This window comes from Dama dama, chromosome 16 (genome assembly GCF_033118175.1).
Source record: "Dama dama isolate Ldn47 chromosome 16, ASM3311817v1, whole genome shotgun sequence".
NCBI classification, from domain to species: Eukaryota; Metazoa; Chordata; class Mammalia; order Artiodactyla; family Cervidae; genus Dama; species Dama dama.
The window spans coordinates 35172457-35194151 of NC_083696.1; the positions used below are offsets into that span (position 1 = coordinate 35172457).

The 21695-nt window shown below is 47.7% G+C and overlaps 2 protein-coding genes across 5 annotated transcripts in view; one reads left to right on the forward strand and one right to left on the reverse strand.

The window, feature by feature from the left end:
• DNAI1 (dynein axonemal intermediate chain 1) overlaps positions 1 to 4723 on the reverse strand; it is a 62228-nt gene extending 57505 nt beyond the window's left edge. The window contains exons 1-2 of the mRNA XM_061163956.1: positions 4712 to 4723; positions 4605 to 4622 (exon numbers count right to left, since the gene is read on the reverse strand). Coding sequence (XP_061019939.1) covers positions 4605 to 4622; positions 4712 to 4723 — 30 coding nt within the window. The remainder of the gene's footprint in view (positions 1 to 4604; positions 4623 to 4711) is intronic.
• A 4810-nt stretch (positions 4724 to 9533) lies between these two features.
• Positions 9534 to 21695, forward strand: part of FAM219A (family with sequence similarity 219 member A) — a 61321-nt gene continuing 49159 nt past the window's right edge. For all 4 annotated transcript variants that reach the window (XM_061163783.1, XM_061163784.1, XM_061163786.1 and 1 more), the window contains exon 1: positions 9534 to 9884. In XM_061163783.1, the coding sequence (XP_061019766.1) occupies positions 9825 to 9884 (60 nt within the window). In that variant the 5' untranslated portion in view covers positions 9534 to 9824. The remainder of the gene's footprint in view (positions 9885 to 21695) is intronic.

Consider the following 21695-nt stretch of genomic DNA (forward strand, 5'->3'; position numbering starts at 1 on the left):
TATCACGGTGCTCTCCTTCGGATCTCTCTCCCTGAGCTGTGATCAAGAAATTGACCCAAGAACTTCCCTGGTGGTCCAGTGGCTAAGACTCCATGTTCCCACTGCAGAAGGCCCAGGTTCAGTCCCTGGTCAGGCAGGATGCAACTAAGAGTTCATATTTCACAGCTAAAGATCCTGCATGCCGCACCTAAAAAAGAGGGCATATGCCGCAACTAAGACCCCGTGCAGCCAAAAAAAAAGAATAAGTATTAGTTAATTAATGATACATTTGAAAAAAGAGTTTAAAAAGAGAAGAAACTGACCCAAGGCAGAAAGCAAAGATAAACATGTGACTCATGTTTGGGTGTTCTCCTTCCCTTAAGATTGGGCAAGTACCTAAACCAGCTGCTTCACATATTGTGTCCAGGATTACGGGCTGTTCATATGGGATGGTGAGTCCAGTATGAAATGCTCCATCATGGCCACAATATATTTCCTATGTCAAGGTCTTTAAAAATTATGCATAAAGTGTGATGCATTTAAAAATTCATTGTAGAAATGTGCTATTTAAAAAAAAAAACAAAAACCTCTTTAAGTAAAAGGCTTTTGTAAAGGACAGAACCTTTTGTAATGTAAATATCGGCCCTGAATGGAAGCAACCAGTTGGAAAATATCTGAGGCCCTTTCCGAACGTATGAGAAAGACTTACCAGAAGCAATGTAGAAGTTACTTTCAGTAAAGCAGGTTATATCCTGCACCGGAGGAGCCAAGGAAAGACAATACCTTCTTCTAAGGGAAATTGCCCTGCTTCACAGCTTTGGCGCCTTAGAGAGTCATAGGACCTTATCCCTCCTTGATGCAGCCTAGCGTGAACAGGTAAGCTGGGGACAATCAGATTTCTTCTCCAAGGGTTTGAATTGGGACCACAGAGAGAACTGGTGGAGGGATGTAGATAGTGATGGAGACCTTTTACGAGACAGAAGAGGCCACAGTAGCCATGATGAGCTGAAAACACAGTAAGTTATGAGGGAGCTGAAACCATAGAAAAGTTGACTGCTTGGGAAATGAAAATAGGGAATGAAATATAGTTGCTAAGAAAAGTACAGCGGGGACTTCCCTGGTGGTCCAGTGGTTAAGAAGCTGCCTTGCGATGTAGGGGATGTGGGTTCAATCCCTGGGCAGGGAACTAAGATCCCACATGTTACGGAGCAACTAAAGCCCATGTGCCACAACTACGAAAGATCCTGTGTGACACAACAAGGATTCCGCGTGCCTCAACTAAGACCCAGTGCAGGCAAATACATAAATATTAAAAAGAAGAAGAAAAGCAGAGAAGCTATGAGAGACGTGGAGAAAGAAATTAGTACCAATATCTGTTTCAGAACGAAGAGTTTTCTGAGTCTAATACTAGGCTATCTATGTATTTATAATATCTACCCACAAACCCCTAAATATACACCTTCCTCTCCACCCATCCCACCTTGTATTTGAGGTAACATAAGTGAGCCTCTATTCTTTGCCACTTACAGAGCTTAGCTAAAGGCACATATATTGTGCCTTACAGTTTACCAGGCTCATAAAGGGCAGAAGTTGGATAGGCTCAGGCATTCCAGGCAGAAGGAACAGAATCATTAACAAAGACGCAGGGACCTGGATCCAAGTGTCTGTCCAGGGGTTAGCAGATTTGTTTTATCCATTTGTATTCCAATTTGTTCCAAAGCAAGATTTGAGGCTGAATGTATGACACATGGAAAAAATAAGTAACTGAGAAAATGGATGTCTGATAGGAATAGAAATAGGAAAAGAAGGTTAATGTCAGGAGTGGGGTCCCTAAAAAAATTAACAGAATTGGGTGCTTTGACTAAAACAAGGAGGCATGAGTTGCTTCTTCTGCAGGCCTACAAGGAAAAGTTAGGGTTCAGAGTATTGCAGTACATACCTTTCCATCAGACTTCCAGGGTGGCGCTAGTGATAAAGAACCTCCCTGCCAATGCAGGAGAGGTAAGAGATGTGGGTTCAATCCCTGGGTTAGGAAGATCCCCTGGAGGAGGGCTTGGCAACCCACTCCAGGATTCTTGCCTGGAGAATCCCACAGACAGAGAAACCTGGCAGGCTACAGTCCATAGGGTCACAGTCGGACATGACTGAAGTGACTTGGCATGTATGCACACACCCTTCCATCAGTCATTTACTCACCCACTAATTCATTCAGTCATTATTTATTCATCCAGTATTTATTAAGCATCTACTATGTACCAGATGCTAGGATGGCAGCTAAAGAAGAATAAAAGTTGAGTTGGTCCCACTCCAAGGGTTCTCAAATCTAAGAACGGAGCTAAATGGAAGACATAAACACACTACATAAACCAGAATCCAGAGACTCTGTGAACAGGACAAAATATTGTCAGACACAAAGCAATGAAACCAGTTTGATCAACAGCCGTGTTCTTTGCTCACGTCTTCCATACCACTCAGTCTCAGCAACTGGGAAAACTGAATACTCCATACCAATTTCTAGCTGGCAGAAAAAACAGTTTCGTATGGCTTGTTCACAGCTGGAGCCAGAGAACCAAAATTATTCTTCGGGATCTGCTTGCAGGTTGCAGAGCCCAGGGAAAAGCACAAGACACCTCTGCTATTATTATTCGACTACCTGGCAAGTACTGAGTACTAGTCATGTATGGTAAACGAGGTGAGGGGCGGGGATGGGGGTGGTGACCGAACTCCGGCCTCAAATGCTCCCAGCTGTTTTGTAATCTGATAATTGTGCATGAAAAACCTCAGACCATGACTCTGAAAATAGCAGGACTGTAATCATAACAAAATGGAACAACCACTGGCAAAATTTATCTTCTAGTTATCACTTCCAGAAGGAATTCTGTAACACTACTAGGGAAAGAGAAGAGAAAATTCTTTCAACTTCCTGTCACTAAGCCTCTGAATTATCCTCATCTGCATCCATCCCTTCCTCCTTTCTCCTTTTCTGTTACAAAGTGTTCCACCTCTTGGCCACAGCTGATCCACTTCCACCTCCTCAGACATTGGTTCTAGTCTTCATTTTATCTCTTTCATCTTCAACTTCTCTCTGTTTCTGCCAGGCAAATGCCTCCCCTTAGCATTTAACATATTCAAGCCTTAATTTCATGTGGAAAAAAAAAAAAGAAATCCTGTCTACATGGTCTTTATGCCTTCTTAGCTCAATACAGTCTGCTTTTTATCTCTAAAATTGTTTCCAAGATCCTCAATGACTTCCTAATTATCAAATCCAATGCTGTGTCTAGTTCTTCTCTTCATTAGCAGATGCATCATGACTGACCACATAACCAATAAACACCCTCCTCCCCAGAAAAACATTATTCTTCCTTAGTCTTCTAATCTCTCTGGTCAGTTCTTCTTATCCTACATGTTGAACCTTTGTCCAAACCTTGAATCATAGTGTTCTTTCTAGAAATCTTCCCTGATTCCCCCAGAATCAGTGTTAGGATCTCCAACCACAGGCTTCCACTGTACCCAACGCTACTTCCTCAACTGCATCCCATAGTTCACTTAACAATCATTCATCGAGAGCTTCTAATGTAATGGCCACTGTGTTAGGAGCTGAGAATACAGCTGTGGGGAAAAACATCCACAGGCCCTGCTCTCAAGGCCTCACAGTCTAATGGCAGAGACATAGAGTAATAAAATAATTACCCAAACAAGTGAATAATTACACCCTGGGATGCATGCTCTAGAAGAGAAGATCATGGACAATGAAACTATAAATATAGAGAAAATGTCACTCTCTTTGCTAACAAGGCACAGGCCGTTAAGCTGGCTGTGGGGGTGGACCGGAGTCTTGTGAGTGAGTGCCGCGATGAGGGAGAGAGGGCGTGGAGAATGTTCCACAAAGAAGGGACAACAAAGAACCCAAGTACAGCAGTGACTGGGCAACAGCGCTACAAGTTAAGGCTTGGACACCCAAGCAGGCCTCAGCCCACATAGGCACCTGAGGGGTTTTTTGTTTGTTTGTTTGTTTTACCTGAGGGGTTTTTTTAAAAATTGGTCCCTCTTTGGGACTTCCCTCATGGTCCAATGGCTAAGACTCCCCAGCTCCCAATGCAGGGGGCCTGGGTTCAATCCCTGGTCAAGGAACTAGATCCCACATGCTGCAACTAAGACCCAGGGCAGCCAAATAAGTAATAATAATAATAATAAATAAGATAAACAACTGGTTCCTCTCCTAGAAGAAGTAGGAAGTCACTGAAGGGTTTTGAGTGGGGGATGACATAATCAGATTGACAGTTCAAAAAGATCCCTTGGTACGGTATAGAGAATGGATCGGAAGGGACCTGGGTAGATGAGGGGAGTACCGGTGACAAAGCTTGACAAAGCTTTTACAGCTGTCGAGGTGAGAGATGACGGTAGACAGGGCTAACGGGGTGGCCGTGAATAGGAACAAAGTGATCTGATTCAAGAGATTTAGGAAGTAAAGGGGCAAAGTATCAGATCGAGGGCTTGAAAATGAGATGAGGATGAGAGTGTAAGGATGTGAGGAAGTAAGGAGGACATGAGGAGAAGGGTCACAAGAGGGAGGATCTTACTTAGGACAAAAAGAAATGTATCAACTTGCCTTCGATTCTGCTTACCTTCTCCTGTCCTTTCTTCTGTGGATCCCAGGCCTAGTCATCAGACTCAAAATCTCCGAATCATCTAAGACTGTCTTCTGGACTTGCACCCACTCTTGCCCACTTACCCCTATCCTCATTACACCTCATCAAGATCAGTATTTCTAAAAGTATTGTCCCAAAGGGGCTTTTGAAGAGATCACACGAAGTGATCCAAAAATGCAAGACTTTTCTTTGGTTCCTACAGGAAAATGATGCAAAATTCCAGACTTTTGATTTTTTTTTTTTTTTTTATGGTAACTGAGTTATAAAAGAGTACTAAAACTTGTTAGTCATAAACTAAAATTAGCCTTTAACTGGAGTTCACAGAAGACTCTAATTCAGTTCTCTGCTGAGGAGTCTGGCTGCCAGGCAATGTTTGGCAACGATGCAAAACTCCTCTTGCATATACACATGCAGCCAGTTGGAATTCTCGAAATTTTCAGGAAGGACACTCTGTTATTGGGGTATTACCAGTGATGTTTTGAGCTGGTCCTGGTTTATGGTGCCTGACGTTCATGAATTTTAATTACAAATTATGATTCATGGAGCTTCATCATGATCAATTTAATATGCCATGGTTATTTGATTAACCCTCTGGAATAGAGGGGAACACGTCTCTGACCGTATTTCCTGCCACTTTTCCTCCTCCCTTCCTTGCTGATCCAGAACATGTGTGAGCAAGCTCCCATCTCAGGAACTTTACACTTGCTATGCCCTCTGTCAGGAATGCCTTCCCCCCAGAATATCACACAGTTAATTCCTTCACTGCCTTCAGGTCTTTCTCAAATGTCACCTCTATGAGCCACTGCTTCCTCCCCTCTCCCCCGCCAAACCACTATGTTGAAACCATAATATTCCGGTTCCCTGAACTTCCTTTCCCTCCCTGCCTTATTTTTCTTTAGGACACCCATCATCATCTGACAAATGATATATTTTACTTACTTGTTTATTGACAATTTATCTCCAACTAAAAGATAAGCTCCATGAGAGCAGGGATTTGTGTTTGTTTTGTTTGCTGCTATATCACCAATGGGCTATATCACCAATGGTGACTCAATGGTAATGAACCCTCCTGCCAATGCAGGAGACACAGGATCAATCCCTGGGTCGGGAAGATCCCCTGAAGAAGGAACCCCCTGAAATGGCAACCCACTCCAGAATTCTTGCCTGGGAAATCCATGCACAGAGAAGCCTGATAGACTGTAGTCCATGGGGTTCCAAAAGAACCCGACACAATTTAGCGACTAAACAGCAACAACAAATATCATAAATACCTAGAACAATACCTGGCATATAGTAGGTGCTCAATAAATAATTGTTGACTGAGAATATTTATATCATCAGCATTTTTGTCCTCAATTTCCAACACCCAGCTCTTAAAGCATAGGTACATATATTTCAAATCTGAACCATTCACAGCCTTACTACCAAAGCAGATATAAATATAAACCCAGAAAAGTGTGCTTCTACAGTCACATTTCCTTGTTATCACTCCCCACCAGTCTCCTCATCCAAGGCTCACCCTTTCCTATCCTTCAAACTCACCCAGATCAAAATTTCCAAACAACAATTGGAAGCATTCAGGATTCATATTGCACCCATTTTCAGGATTTAATATATTCCAGGTATTGTGCTAGGTTCAGGGGAATCAACAATGAATGAGACAGACATGATCCTTGACATCAGAGTTTACAGTCTAGTGGGGATATCACTACATCCTGCCTCCAGAAAGGGACCTTAACCCTTGATAGGAGAATATGCTGGGCAAACTGATATGTGATGTATGAACAGGAGATTAAGGAGAGATTTGGGGCAGGTTGGCATGGGGCAGGTGGGAGCAGACAGAAAAGACTGTACCAAGCAGTCAGAGGAAACAGCAGTGTCAAAGGCTTAGAGGAGAACGACAGCATGGATGTCATTTTCCAGGAAGTGAGGGCACTTCAGGTGTGGTGGAACTAAGGAATCTTCAGAGAGCAACGAGGAGATCTGAAGTCAGGTGGGTAGCAAAGGTTAGAACTGCCAAGGCCTTCTAGGCCATACAAAGAAGTTGGGCTTTTGGGACTTCATTCTGAGAGCAAGAGGGAGCCAATAGAAGATTTGATCACTGATACAAACAGTGGAGTTTAAATTCTTCTCCGTCCCCTAACAAATCCAATCCTGACCTTCCCTCTCCACTGCCTCCTTCCTGAAGCTTCTCTGCTGCTCCAACCTGCATACCTCTCTCCCTTTCAACCCCAGGGATCGCACCCTCCCTTATCTTTATATGCCTTTGTTCTGTCTCCCCCACAGGCCTGAGTTGCCAGAGGACAGGGACTTCTCAAGGTTCTCTAGGTTGTCCCACACCCAGTTCACAACTGACCCAGGCTATAGGCCTCATGGAGACAAAAGAGTGATGAATATAACCTAGCACAACCCAGCTTCTGCTCACATCCCACACAAGTATATTTACCCTGTTCTAAAACAACCCTTCCTTCCAAAGCGGCAGCACTGATGTGTGCAAGGCCAGCTGACCCCCGTTTCTGTCTCCTGTCACCTCTCTCCACTCTCAGTTTACCTAAAACCTCTAATCTCTCCCCTAATGGACTGGAGAAACTGATTCCCAAGCTTGTTCAAACCCCTAGAAAAATCCAATCTGTAGTTGACAGAAGCAGATTAGTAATTCCTTGGGACTAGGAAGTTGGGGAGAATGGACTGGGATGAGGCACAAGGAAACTTTGGGGAGTAGAGGAAGTGTGCTATATCTTTATTGTGGTAGGGGTTCACAACTGTATAACTTTGTAAAACCTGTCAACACATACAACTAAAATGGTCCATTTTGTTGTATGTGAACCAGTCCTCAGCAATGCCAAATTGAAAACAAGCTGCATGTCAATTAAGAGTCAGTAGCCCCAAGGACAGTACGAGCTTCAAAACACAGTTCAACCCTGACATAAAACTAGAGCAAGGCCATATAGGAAAAGCAGCCTTTCCATGGTTGCAGAGATCTAAGAATGGTGGGCACACCTGCTATGGAAGGCCAGGTGAAAGAAGCAAAGGAGACCAGGCAAGTAATATGGAGGGGTGCATGCTCAGTCGCTTAGACGTGTCTGACTCTTTGCCACTTCATGGACTGTACCCTGCCAGGCTCCTCCATCCATGGAATTATCTGGGCAAGAATACTGGAACAGGTCGCCATTTCCTACTCCAGGGGATATTCCTGACCGAGGGACCAAACCTGAGTTTCCTGCATCTTCTGCATTTGCAGGCCAATTCTTTACCACTGTTTCACCTGGGAAACCCAATATAGAAGAAGCCAGACCCAAATATGTAAAGTCATAAACAGCATGCACACAGATACGGTCTCCAAATATCAAAATATTATTTTTTTGATATTATTTAAGAATAAACAAACAGGAGCCCTGCCTCACAAAGCAAGAAACTGCATATTAATCATAAGATGATAATTCACAAAGTGAAAGTCGCTCAGTCCTGTCTGACTCTTTGCAATTCCATGGACTATATATAGAGTCCATGAAATTCTCCAGGCCAGAATACTGGAGTGGGTAGCCTGTCCCTTCTCTAGGGGATCTTCCCAACCTAGGGACTGAACCCAGGTCTCCTGCATTGCAGGTGGGTTCTTTACTGACTGAGCTATCAGGGAAGGCCGATAATTCATAAGAAGTTTGGAAAAAGTGATCCTTGTAGGACTGAGTGGCTTTGCCGCAGAGAGCCCCTCAAGAAGCTGGGCCTTACTTCTCCTTCCAGGGTGAGCTGGGTGGGTTAAGAGGGGTGACTCTTAGGTTTCCTGTGAGAAGAGATGACATCTGTCCACGTGGCAACAAGGGCAGTCCGGATGAGCCAGTTTGGAGTGTGCAGTGTGTGAAAGGAGATGGGAAAAGAGCTTCTTTTCTCTTGGTCTTTGTCTGAAAGCGCTTTCCTCACATCTCCCAACACAGGAGACCTGAAGCATAAAACCCCACATAACCTGTGTCTCCTGCACAGTTCTCCTGCACTTCTGTGAGCTCCCGAAGGCCTGCGTCTCCACCTAGCCCATCACTGTGCACTCAGCAAAGGACGGGAAAAATAAATTCTCTGGGACAAGACTGTGAGGGCAATGAGGGACATATTGGTAAGAGACGGGGTGGGGGCTTAAGGAGGATGGGCTGGTCAGGACGGGTCATGGAGTGAGGGAGTGGAATGGTGAGAGGACAAGGGAAAGAGTGGTAGGACACAGCGGATCGGGGCAGTGTGGGAGAGGAGGCTAGGATTAGTGGGAGAGAGCAGTGACCGGGTCAGAGGTCACTGGGAACACAGGCGAGGAGTCACAGGGAGAAAGTCAACAAGGATAGGAAGATGAAGCATCAGTAGAAGAGGGATGATCACTGGCAGCGAAGGTCAGAGGTCATCAAGACAGAGCAGGTCGAGGTGTGTTACCTGCTTACGAGGAGGCGGTTGTTTGTGGGGCATCTTTGAAGAAGCAGGAAGCACCTCAACACTTGGAGAGCCTACAAAACGCTCCTCTGCCTGAGGACAAGAAGTTTGTCCGTCCCCTCAATGATGCACAGAAAATCCAGATTCTCTTTCACTTCAATTCCCAGTCTCAGGGGTTCTCTGGGGACAGCCGACGTTGTGGGTCCTCCGCGCCCTTGCAGAAGGGAATCGTCTCCTCCCTCGACGCGGTTACCCAGCAACTAACCAGCAGCCAAGGCGCAGGCGCCTCCGATGCCCCCTCCCGGCTCGAGGGGAAGGCGGGGCTGGGCGCGCGGGGAACCACCGGCTCCACCAGGCCCCGCCCCCTGAGGCTGGACGACCGGCGGCCCCGCCACTAGAACTCCTGCATGCGGGAGGGGCTCGGGCTCCAGACACCGCCTCCTCATGAATAATGCAGGATTCAGGCGGTGTCCCGGACCCGGAAGTGGAGTTGCCGAGTCACCGCAGTGGCTGAGCTGCTGACAGGAGGCGGCGGCGGAGGAGGAGGCGAGGCGAGACCTGCGGCTTTGCCGGGCCACTGACGCTGTAGCGCTCGGCAAGCCGACGGAGCCACGCCGGCCTCAGCCCGCCTGCAGATCTCCTGCCCCGCGCCCAACCCTCCGTCTGCCCGACTGGTCCGGGGCGGCCTAGTCTGCACCACCCACCCGGCACCTGGGGCCGCCGCCCCGCGCGGTCCCCGTCGGCGTCCCCGGCCGCGCCCGGCCCCCGGCCCGCTCGCCCGCCGGCACCATGATGGAGGAGATCGACCGGTTCCAGGTGCCCACCGCGCACTCGGAGATGCAGCCGCTGGTGAGGGGGCGGGCGGCGGGCAGGCCAGGGCCGGGAGGGGGCGCTGCGGGAGGGGGAGGGAGGGAGTCAAGCCTTGGGGACTGTGCGGACGCCTCGGATGGGGTAGAGAGCCAAGAAAGCGCATCGCCGGGGGAGGGGGACTTGTAGGACGAGAAAACCGTGGGAGAGTATGTGGGATGACAGCAAAGAGGCCTATAAGGGCGGAGAGCACTGTCAGCGGAGACAGGCCGAGGAAGCTACGGGGATCGCCGTCGGATGGAACCGAGCGGGGGCACAGTGGTGCACAACGTTAGTGGAGGCCCATAGCGGGGAAAGGAAGGGAACTGTCACGGGGCACCGCCGGTGGCAGGCCCAGGGGGCGAAGATGGGAGGTAGGGAGGCGTTTAGACCTTAGAGGCCTGTGATGCTCAGAGCGGGGGAGGGGGCCAGGAGCAGTCAGTCTGAGGGACGCGAATAGGTTTGTAGAGGAGAAGGGGCCTGCCCGACAGCTCACTGGCAATGGGTGGGAACGCGGGGCCCGGGCCGAGGACCCGTAGGGGGACGGTGTCCATGCAGGACCCGGGAATTCGGTTCTTCTCCGGAGAAGAGTGCACGCAATCTAGGCTGGGGATGCAGGAGCCGGGAAGAAGAGAGCACGGTGGCGAGATGGAGTATCCAGGGCTCAGATGAGAGAGCTCGGAACCGGCGGGAGAGGGGGCGGGGCCGCACAGGAGCCGCCTGTGCCCACCGGTTCGGAAGAACCCCGAGCATCCTAGGCCTGCGTGCTGGGAGTCCTTGCTAGGCTCCGATCCTGCCTGCGGTCCGGGAGTCAGGGAAGAATGATGTCATCGCTGCCGGCGCGGAGGGGATGGAAGGGGGAGGGCCGTGCACGGAGGCTGGGCTGGGGGAGACCATTCCCACTGGCGTCGGCTCCCCGTGTATACCTGACTGGCTTGTACATTTGCCCGGGGAGACACGCTGAGGCCTAGCGGCGGCGTCTCTCCCACCAGTATAGGGAGAGGGAGAAGGCGGGGAGTGCCTCGGCTCTGTTAGCTTTGCTTTTCCTTCTTCCCCACTTGGAGTCCGGGTGGGAGCTGGAAGGAGGCAAGGCAGGCCGAGAATCTGAAGATGTGGGTGCGGTATTCTCTGAGCTCAGCTGGAGCTGAACAGAGCTCTCCAAGTCTTGAAGCTCTAGGCTTCCTAACCCTCTCCCCTCTGTGTTAAGTGAAGGTGAGGAACAGATTCTACCTTTGCCCCCCACCCCCACCCCGCCCCTGGCTGACAGACGTGCTTTGTGGTATTCTGAGCAAGTAATGTGTCCGTTACAGCAGCCAAGACAGATCTTGGCAGGACCCGTGACCTACTCTAAGCCACACCTTTTGGAGATGGTAGAGGAATCATTAGAGGCCACCTGGCAGGAGATGTGTCTTTTTTCCCCCCTTTCCTGATGACTTAGACAGTTCTAGAAGCCCAGACAGACAAGTTCTACAGAAGTGTACAATGTTAAACGGGGGAAAGAGATGCTGATGGACTTCTTTCCTAGCCTGATGCCGTTGTTGGGTCGTTTGAGGGCCAGAAAATCCTGGTAAGAAGTCTGTACCATGAACCTGAAGAACTTCAGGCTGGGCTAAGAGAATGTTCCTTTCTGGATTATCCTTCCAGCCAACCTGGCTTGTCAACCTAAACTGCCCTTCCAGTTCTTATCTAAGCAAGAATCAAAAAGAGGGCAGATGAAGGAGCAGAGGAAGAGATCCAAGGCATCAGAAGAGAGCAATGAGTTGGTTCTTGCCTCCTATCTGGGGTTCCTAAGATGGGAGGCAATAGCTGTTTTCCAGGGAGCCGGGAGAAGGAAGGGGTCGCCAGGCTCCCCGGTTGTCCCTGATGCCTCTGTTGTTGAATGAAGTTATCAACGATGGTTTGTTTGAGTGAGTAGTGGCCTCAGAAGACTTCTGAACTGCTTCTGGTCTGTGTGGCTCCAGAGTAGAAGTGCTTCTGGCAAGGAGGCAGGCAGTCAGCTTGGACTCTTTTCTCCAAGTCTAAAGGAGCACTTCTCTGCAAGAGGATACTTTGTTGAGGCTGAATCTTATGGAAACAGCAATACAGTCATCCCCCATTTAGGGATCATAGCCATCGCCCCGCATGTCTCTACCTCCCCATCTCTGTTCCCACATCAAAGTTGAGGATTCCTAGAACTCCTTCAGCTTCCCAGGTGGCGCTAGTGTTATAGAACCTGCCTGCCAATCCAGAAGACATGAGACACAGGTTTGATCCCTGGAGAAGGGCATGGCAACCCACTTCAGTGTTCTTGCCTGGAGAATCCCCATGAACAGAGGAGCCTGGTGGGCTACAGTCCATGGGGTTGCAAAGAGTTGGACACAACTGAAGCGACTTAGCACGCATGCACGCATGCACAGAACTCCTTAAGTGCTCTCTGTGCTACTGAAGCCAATAGAATCTTGTGTGGAGTTTCCCTAAGAGTCTTCATTTCAGGGCGTAAGGAATCAAGGTGGCATACTGCAGAAGAGAAGAGCAGAGTAGCTCTTTAGGGGTGTTTGGATAGACCATGAAAACCAGGGTCTAAGACTCAGCTGTGACCTAGTTCATTTTTTGCCATTATTTATTGAGACCTCTAGGAAATCTCTCTTCTCTGGACTCAGTTTTCTCATGTATGAAGTGAAGACAAACTATTTCTCTAAATAATAGTTCCTTGCTCTTCCAAAGAATATCATAGCATCCTGATGTCATTGTTCCAGCAAATTCATTCACCAAATACTTGGTGAGCACCAGCTCTATTCCAGGGACTGCGCTAGGTACTAGGGACACAGTGGTTAGCAATACAGATATAGCCCTGACTTCTGGATCTCACAGTTCCACAGAAGTTACTGTTCATGCTCACCCCCCTCAGGGTGAGGCCCTCTGAAGGCAGAGTGGGGGCTGTCTCCTTAAATCCTGAGGGAAACAGGGCAATACTGGTGTCAGTATCATTGTCCCTTCAGGACCAAGCTGAACTTACTGATAGTAGCCTGTCACATGGGTTTGATCAGCAAATAACCCTATCCCACCCTAAAGTGGCTGGAAGATTCCAGGGGCCATTCCTTACTTGGAAAGATGAACTCTAGATGGAAAACATCTTTTTAATTTTACTTGAAAGAGAAACTTGCCCTTGAATAGGAGGCCTAGGGGACTGACAGGAGCTGGGAGGAAAAGCGCAGCCCGCAGACCTGGGTGTTTCCAAGGTGCTAATTTAAGCATTAGTTCTCTGTGGGAGGAAGAGGAAGAGGTCCCTGTTCTGTTGTTGGTGCTGCTGTTGCCACAGCTGCAGGAGCCTCCTGTCCCGGGTGGGAATTTGCCTGAAGGGAGTCCCCTCCCTCCTGTCCTCATCACACCAGTTGTTTAATTGGCGTGGCTGCGTCTCTGCAGCTGAACCAGGCCTGGGCCCAGCCCTGAGAGCTCCACAAGCTCTCTTTCTGTCTCTTCATGAAAGGAATGAGAGCTCCTCTTGGAGACCGAGTCCCTGGGTTCCTCTCCTGCTACGTCTATCTCCTAGACACTTCTGAGTGTTTCTGAGCACAGATTTTCCCCCAAGAAACTGACAGGGACAGGCACACCTTGTATGTCAGTTCTGTGGCCAAGCCACACACTGCAGTGATCTAGAGAGGCTCCCAGCTGTCCACAGTTCACTGTTGAGCAGGTGGGTTGAATTTTGGCTATTGTTTGTATCAGCAGCAGGGATAGGCTCTCTGGCCCTATTGTCTGTCTGCTGGGCTGGTTGGTACAGCCTCACAGTTTATATGTCTTCTCTTTGACTGTAATTGGAGAGGAAGAGATTTGGTGAAAAAACAGGGGTGGGGGGTGGTGGCACATTTGGCACCAGGTGGGGTCTCTGTGCACTTGAGAGAAATACTAGTCTAGCCTCACTGAAACCCAGGTTACCCATGAACACATTTGTTTAGTTCATGAGCATATGCTCAGTTCCTGGTACTTTACAGATAAGGATAAGTAAGATCTGTCTAGGGGGTGGCCAGGAGAAGGCTGGGCTCAAAGGGCTGCAGGAAGGTTTTAGATACTTGTTAGGAAAGGGTGGAGATCAATGGAGGGCATTCCTGGAAAAGAGGGATACCTCCCAGGGGGAATGCTGAGGTTCTGACCCTTTGACCACGTGAGATTGGAAAAGAGTTTCAGACTCCTCCTGACTCCTGGCACTCAGGGGTGGGGATGGTCAGGACATTAATTTAACGGGTGGGCCACCGCAGCTCCTGAAAGTGGCAGAGGGAACATTGTAAAGCTAGTAAGAAGCCACTATGGAAAATCGACCTACATATATTCTGTGGTTGGGGCACCTTAGGTCACCTCCTTATATCCATAGGAAGATGACTCTTCAGTTTAAGGGTGGATTCTCCTAGTGGTCCACATAGCTCATGACCCAATTTCTCAGGCTCTGAAAGAGGCACACCCTTCTCTCTCTTCCTATATTGCAAAGTGAGGATCAGGTTTGCTCAGACCTGCAGCTCCTCCCTATTGCTCACCTCCTCAGTCAACAAACACTAACAACCTGCTTTCTGCTAAATGTTGTGCTGGGCTCAGTAGCACACCCTCTTGCTCCAGAGATGGATATACACAGTCAAGGCAGATCGAGGCACTCAGGGTAATGAACCCTGTAAGAAGTAAGAACCAGGTTCACCAAGGCCTCTCATCTAGTGGTCAGAGAAGGCTTCACAGAGGAGACATTGCTGAATGGGCTCTTAGGAGAGGACCAGAAACTTGGCGATATTGTCAATATTGGCATATTTGTCAATATGAGGAGGTGAGGACAAGAGTTGCAGGTAAAGAGCATAAAGGAAGGATCAAAAGGATGCATTTGAATAAATGAAGGCTTATAGTTAAGGAAATAACATGACCAAATTTGAATTTAGGACTGTCACTCCAGCAGTGGTTGAGAGACTGGAAAAGGTGAGACTGGAGGTTGGGAAACTAATATGAAGGTGGGTACAATAATAATCTGGGCTTCCCCGGTGGCTCAGACAGTAAAGAATCTGCCTGCAATGCAGGAGATCAAGGTTCAGTCCCTGGATTGGGAAGATCCCCTGGAGAAGAGAATGGCTACCCACTCCAGTATTCTTACCTGGATAATTCCATGGACAGAGGAGCCTGGCGGGCTGCAGTCTATGGGGTTGCAAAGAGTCAGATACAACTGAGTGACTAACACACACAATAATAATCTAGGCAAGAAATGATGAATGCCTACACTAAAGCAGAAGGAGAGGAAGGAACATATATACAGATACAGTAGGAAGGAACATATATACAGATACAGTACCTGTTTGGAGTAGAGTGGAGAGGTGGGGAGTCAAGGATGACTCCCAGGTTTCTGGCGTGGATATCTGGATGGCAAAGAGGTACCATCGCCGCCCAAGGAAATTTGAAGGGTCTGTGTATGTTTTGCTTCAGGAACTGCTCGTTTGGGGGAAGACTGCTTTTCCTCTGCTTTGTTGCTGAATCCGCAATCTTGGGTGATGGGGGACCCAGGAGTCCTGAAAAACTGAAGAGCAGAGTGACACTGGCCCCACAGCCTCAAAAGGATATGGAGAAATGCACTCATCTGCCAGTGAATGCTTTCCCTCTGTAACCTGCTTTGATGGATGCAAGTGAATTGGTGGCAGTGAGGAGCCATGGTGGATTTTTTTCTTCCCAGCAGCACTTTGATAAAGAAAAAATAAAACTCTCTGTTGGTTGTGAGAGTGTTTGATGTTGCAGTTTCTGGCCTTGCCTTGCCTTCTATCATCATTCTGGTCAAACTTCTGGTTTTCTGACTGACTGGTTCACTGATTTCTTCTAGAATAGTTGTATGAGTTATTGCTTCACTTGCAAGAGTCAGAATGGAAAGGAGCATATATACAGATGTTCCTTGGCCATCATAACCTTCCTTCTCCTTCCTTCTCCTTCACCTGGTTTAGGAGCAGCGCCCAGGCTGCTGTCTTCCAGGCAGGGTAGCAGACTTCTGGGTTGAGATCACTCTAGGGTGAGCTGGCTTCTCAAACCCCCCCAGTGTAGCCTTTGCAGATGGGCATGTGGTACCAGGAGGTTACCTGGCTCCATGGTGGCTGGGAGACAAGCTGAGTCATTTCCAACTCCCAGCTGCCTGCTGCCCTCGACTGACTATGGCTCAAAGTGAGCAGAGCCTTCCTCACTTGAACCTGATCAGCTTCAGGGACTCTCCACCCTCTTTGAGAGGCCAGATGGAGCCTTTTTTTTTTTTTTTTTTTCGTTTATTTTTATTAGTTGGAGGCTAATCACTTTACAACATTGTAGTGGGTTTTGTCATACATTGACATGAATCAGCCATGGAGTTACATGTATTCCCCATCCCGATCCCCACTCCCACCTCCCTCTCTACCCAATCCCTCTGGGCGACCAACACTTTTTGACAAGGGGCAGGTGGCCGGCCAGGGTGAGTTGGAGCGGTGGAATTGGTTCTTCAGGTCTGGCCCTGCTGCTCAGCATGGTTGCTGTGAGTCCCGAGTTCAGCCCTGTGGATGCACACAGTCTCTGCAACCACTCACCAGCCCAGGAACCTGGGGCAGTAATGACTAGAGCTGCCACAAGCAGAGGTGTGCGAGTCTTTGTGTGTGCACACGCATTCATTTCTCTTGGGTAAATAGATACTCAGGAGTGGAATCATCAGGTCATGGAGCCTTTTGTCTGGAAAGAAGACATGGGAGACTCAGCTGCTTCTTCTTTTTAAAAATATTTATTTATTTAGGCTGTGCTTAGATGTGGCACATGGGCTCTTTAGTTATGGCATGTGAACTCTTAGTTGTGGTATGTGGGATCTAGATCCCTGACCAAGGGTAGAACCCAGGTTCCCTGCATTGGGAGCACAGAGTCTCAGTCACTGGACCACCAGGGAAGTCCTGAGACTCAGCATCTTGGCTTAGCTGCTTCCTGGCTTCCAGCAGAACCCAGAAGGACTGGTGCAGGAAGCCTCGGAGGAGGCAGGAAGCAGAGAATCAGGCTTAGGGCTGATACCCAGAGGCACTGGTTGAAGGAAGCAAGAGGCGTGGCTCAGCAGACTCTCAAGTCATTGTTTCCTAAGGAGACTCTGGTGGGAATCTGGCGGGAGTCTGGGCGGGAGAAAGGAAGGAAGGAAGGAGGCAGAGCTGGGAGCAGCTCTGGATCTGGCTCGGCTCTGCAGTTCAGAAACTGGCACGTGACCCAGAGGCCTCACCCTGGAGCAGCAGAGTGAGCTCCTGGCTTTAAGGAGGGACTCTGGAGTGGGGAAGTTGTCTAGGAAGAAGGCCCAGAGGGTCTGGAATGGGTAGGTGGGGGCCGTAGAAGTTCCCTCTACACTTTACATTCTTAGGAAACAGTTCAAGGAAATATATACTTGTGTTTGTTGTTATTCAGAGATGTCAAATTGAGGATCAGATGGCTGTGTCTCTTGAGGGTGAATTTTAAGTTTCTATAATGATGATAATGTATGTGAGTGTGTATACAAGTAAGAGGGGACTAATGGCTATAAAGGGGGCTTCCCAGGTGGTTCAGTGGTAAAGAATCCTCTTGTCAATGAAGGAGACATGGGTTCCAGCCCTGGGTCAAGAAGACCCCCTAGAGGAGGAAATGGCAGCCCACTCCAGCATTCTTGCCTGGAAAATTCCATGGACAGAGGAGTCTGGTGGGCTACAGTCCCTGGGGTCACAAAGAGTCAGACACGATTGAGCGACTAAGACACACACACACAGTGGCTATAAAGAGTGTTCTCTGAATGACCATTCTAGCCCCAGGAAGTATTAAGTATGACAAGGGGCTACACCTGTTAGGGGAAGCACACTGATTGAAACCGCCCACCCTGGTCAGGTACCATAGTAACCATTTGCATGAGTTGTTTTATGGCAGGAGATCCTGATAAGGAATACGGAACTAATAGGCCACCACCAGCCGGAAGAGTTCGGGAAAGATCGAGAGGAGACACTACCTGTCCGTCCACTTCCCAGAATCCCTCCTGCTAGCATCCATCTTGGCTGAGCGATGCGTGCGCCACCAGGAAAGACTCTGAATTAGAATGATTGGCCAAAGACCACCCGGAAACTAATCCCATCACCATAAAACCCAAGACTGCGAGCCACGCGGCAGAGCAGTTCTCCTGGGTTCCCTTACCTCCTGCTCTCCACTCGGGTGCCCTTTCCCAATAAAATCTCTTGCTTTGTCAGCACGTGTCTCCTCGGACAATTCTTTTCCGAGTGTTAGACAAGAGCCCAACTTTGGGCCCTGGAAGGGGGTCCCCCTTCCTACAACACACCCAGGCAGAAATGAGCCCAGCTACTGTGGTTCCTGGCCTGGCTTTCCCTGTTTTCATCACCAGATTCTTGGCTGTCTTAACCAGAGTCCACCCCATCTATCTATTTGGAACAGTACCTGAAGGGGTACTTTAACTAAGATTGATTGAATTAATTGCACCCAAACTGTGGTGTGAGAACCATATATATTTTACAATGTAGTTAACTTAAACATAATTATGTGTAAACTATAAATGATTTATAGTTCCCATATTAATTTCCAGTTTTATCCTTACAAAGGAATTAGTGAAGCTTTCAGGCAAGCCTGGCTCAGACCAGCATTTCCTATAGTACATTCTTAGGAATATTGGTCCTTTGAGATACTTTATGGGGGGATAAAAGAGTCTATAGACAAATTCCGTTGGGAACCTATACACTCTATCCTATCACTATGTTTGCTAGCATTTTAAAGACTCTGAGAAGCCCTGCAATAAAGAAACCTTCCCAGCTTTGTTTAACCCAGTGTTTCTCAAGCTTATGTAACTATGGAACTTTTTCTTTGTTATATCTATTAACATCTTGCAGAACCGTTGTGTTTTTGTGGAATACTCTTTGGGAAACTCTGACTTAGAAATTAGTCCTATGATTTCCCTGGCAGTCCAGTGGCTAAGACTCTGTGCTGTCATTGCAGGGGACCCAGGTTCAATCCCTGCAGGGAACTAGATCCCACATACTGCAGCTAAGACCTGGCACAGAACAAATAAATAAATTAAATAAATAATTTTTTTTTAAAAAGAAATTAGTTTCCGTTCTGATCGAGTCTAGGTTTCTCTTCTTCCAAGCTCTTCTGAGCCTGTTTTATAAGCCACACCGTTTTGCCTCCTGCTAGTTTCTGATAGGATGTTGCTGCTTTATGTGGGGATCTGAAGTTGTTGCAATCAGTAGGAAGTTCTTAGTGAACTTTGGTCAGGTATGGAAGAAAATATCAAATGCCTAGTTTTTTCTCAAGATAATGCTAAGGGGGGTGGTGTTGCTTTCCTTCAAGTCCCTCTACTAAATGCTGCTTTGGTGAAACCAGCATTTTCATCATTAACTTTTCTTTTTTGGACAGCTTCAGTGAGACATAATTCATATCCTGTACACTTTACCCATTTAGTATTTTACTTTTAATTGTGGTGTGGCTGCTGCATGCCTCAGTTCTGTTCACCCCTTATTCCAGTGCCCACTGATTAGTACCAGCTGCCTGGAGCATGTGTTATGGTGAATTCTGAGACTAAGTACTGGTTCAAAGAGAAACAGTGAGCTGGTTGAGCTCTCGTGTCTGCCATAGTCTTCAGTGGGGAAATGTCAGCTCTAGTGTTCTGCTTGCTATAACCTTGCATCGTGATAGCCATCCTAGGCAAGCAGTGAAGGAAAGGAGTTCTGGAGATGGTAGCCGGTTTAGCAATCTGTTTCACTGAGCGCTGGAGTCTTAGGATGTGGCTCCTTAAGAAATGAATGGAGAAAACTGATCTTTCCTACCCTGACCTTCAGCATGGGTTTTTGAAGTATTGACTTGATATAAAGGTAACAATCCTTTGAAAATAGGCCATGTAAGAGGGAATAACCTTGACTCTACTGAGCAGATAAGAGGGGAAGAGAGAAAAAAAAGAAGGGAAGAGAGGCAGATTCAGAGAGAGATCTCATAAATATGTCATAAGCGGTTGGCCACACTAAAGATGAAACTATAAGCAAAGGAGCAAGAAGAAGTAGGCTCCAAGAGGAAATCCTTAAGCCAGCAGTTATGGGAGGGGAGAGGCCCTACCGTGGGCTATACAACCTTAGCATTCTGTTTCCCAAGCTAAACAGGCTTTGTTTCTTTCTTCTACCATTTTCCTGGACTCTGGTTTCCAAATCTGTAGTCATCCTGGCTGCTCCAGTGGGCGCTTTTGAGTTTCCCACTCCTGGCCATAGGCACAGACCTCTTCATGTGATCTGACCAGTACAGATAACTGTGGGGCTGCCACCATCCAAAATACTGCTACTGTACTTCTCTTTATTGTCAATGGAAGTTTTATGATCATGTTTAACGGCTGTACCTATTTTCTTGTTTTGGCCCCACCACATGGCATGCGGGATCTTATTTCCCTGACCAGGGACTGGACCTGTGCCCCTTGCAGTGGAAGTGCAGTATCTTAACCACTGGACCACCAGGGAAGTCTCTGTACCTATTGTTGTATTGAGCTTAGGACACATCTGAATTAGGGTAGCCCTTTGCCTAGTAATGTAGAACGAAGGCAAGAACCTCCAATGAAATCTTAGGCCCGGCTGGCTGCTAATATAGATAAAAGTCCATGGGGGCTAGTGAGGTAGTGGTTTCATACTTAGTAGAAACTATGCTTCCTGTGTGTAACATGACTCCTTTGCTCAGAGATGTAGCTGGCTGAATTCAGCACCTTGGAATTTACATGTGGAATTTAAATAGGAACCTCGGTGAGGGTGTGTGAGTGGGTAGACTAGGGTAGACCTTCAAAGAGAGCTAGTGCTATGTGGACAGATGCTTAATGGAAGTCCACTGTGTGATGTGGCCACCAGACAAGCTAATGTACTATTAGGCTATGTTTATAGAATTCTGGGGTTTAGGTCTTAGGAGGCAAGAGTCCTACTCTGTACTGGTCAGCGCCGTCCAGATGCTGCATCTGCAGCTGATGTTATCCTTCAAAAGAAGAAAGGACTGAAAATGAAAGGAGTCAAAACCGTGTCCTGTGGGAATAGCTGGAAGAACTGAGGCGGTTCGGCCGGTAAAAACAAAGCAGAAAAAGCAACAGTCTCAGAAAAAAGCATTAAGCATTTTAAGGTTTTCAGATGCCTAAAGGACTAGAGTTTAAAGGAAAGATGGATAGACTTCATATTACCTGTGGCTTCACAGGGAGGAACCAGGGCCTTTGGGCGGGAGCATGGACTTGCCTCTGGACTCCAGTGCCTCGTGTTTTCTGTGGCAGCAGTTCCTAACTGGGGCCAGAAGCCAGGCACCTAGAAGACACGTCGCTCTTTGCAAAATGCCACACTCTCTGTAGAGCAGGAGCTAGGAACAACATTCCAGCATTAAACATGACTTAAGTGTGTGCAATATAAACATGCCCCCCAAAATTCACTGTGGAGCTTAGTATGAGCAGGACTTTCCTATTTGTCTGTCATTATGTGTTTCTAATCTTTCCTCTCTTTCAGGGCCAATCAAAAACACCATGTTTTTCATGTATCCTTTCCTCTCCTTCAATAAGATATGAATTCTCCATTCTACCTATCCCATGGCCTTAATCCATTGTCTTTGTGTGAAGTTTATGGATACAGTTGTCTTATCCTTATCTTGGATTCCTTGTTAAGGTAGATGCAAAGACATTTCCAAAACACCTGAACCCCACCTTGTGCAATAGATTGAGAAAGTAATTTGTGCCTACATTACAGATATGCCAGCAGAATTCCACAAAGATAAATAGACTTGGCCATTGCCCAGCTGGTGGTTAGAATGGCTGAGACTAGAATTCAGGCATCCTGACTCTCAGGCCCATGTTATTTCCCT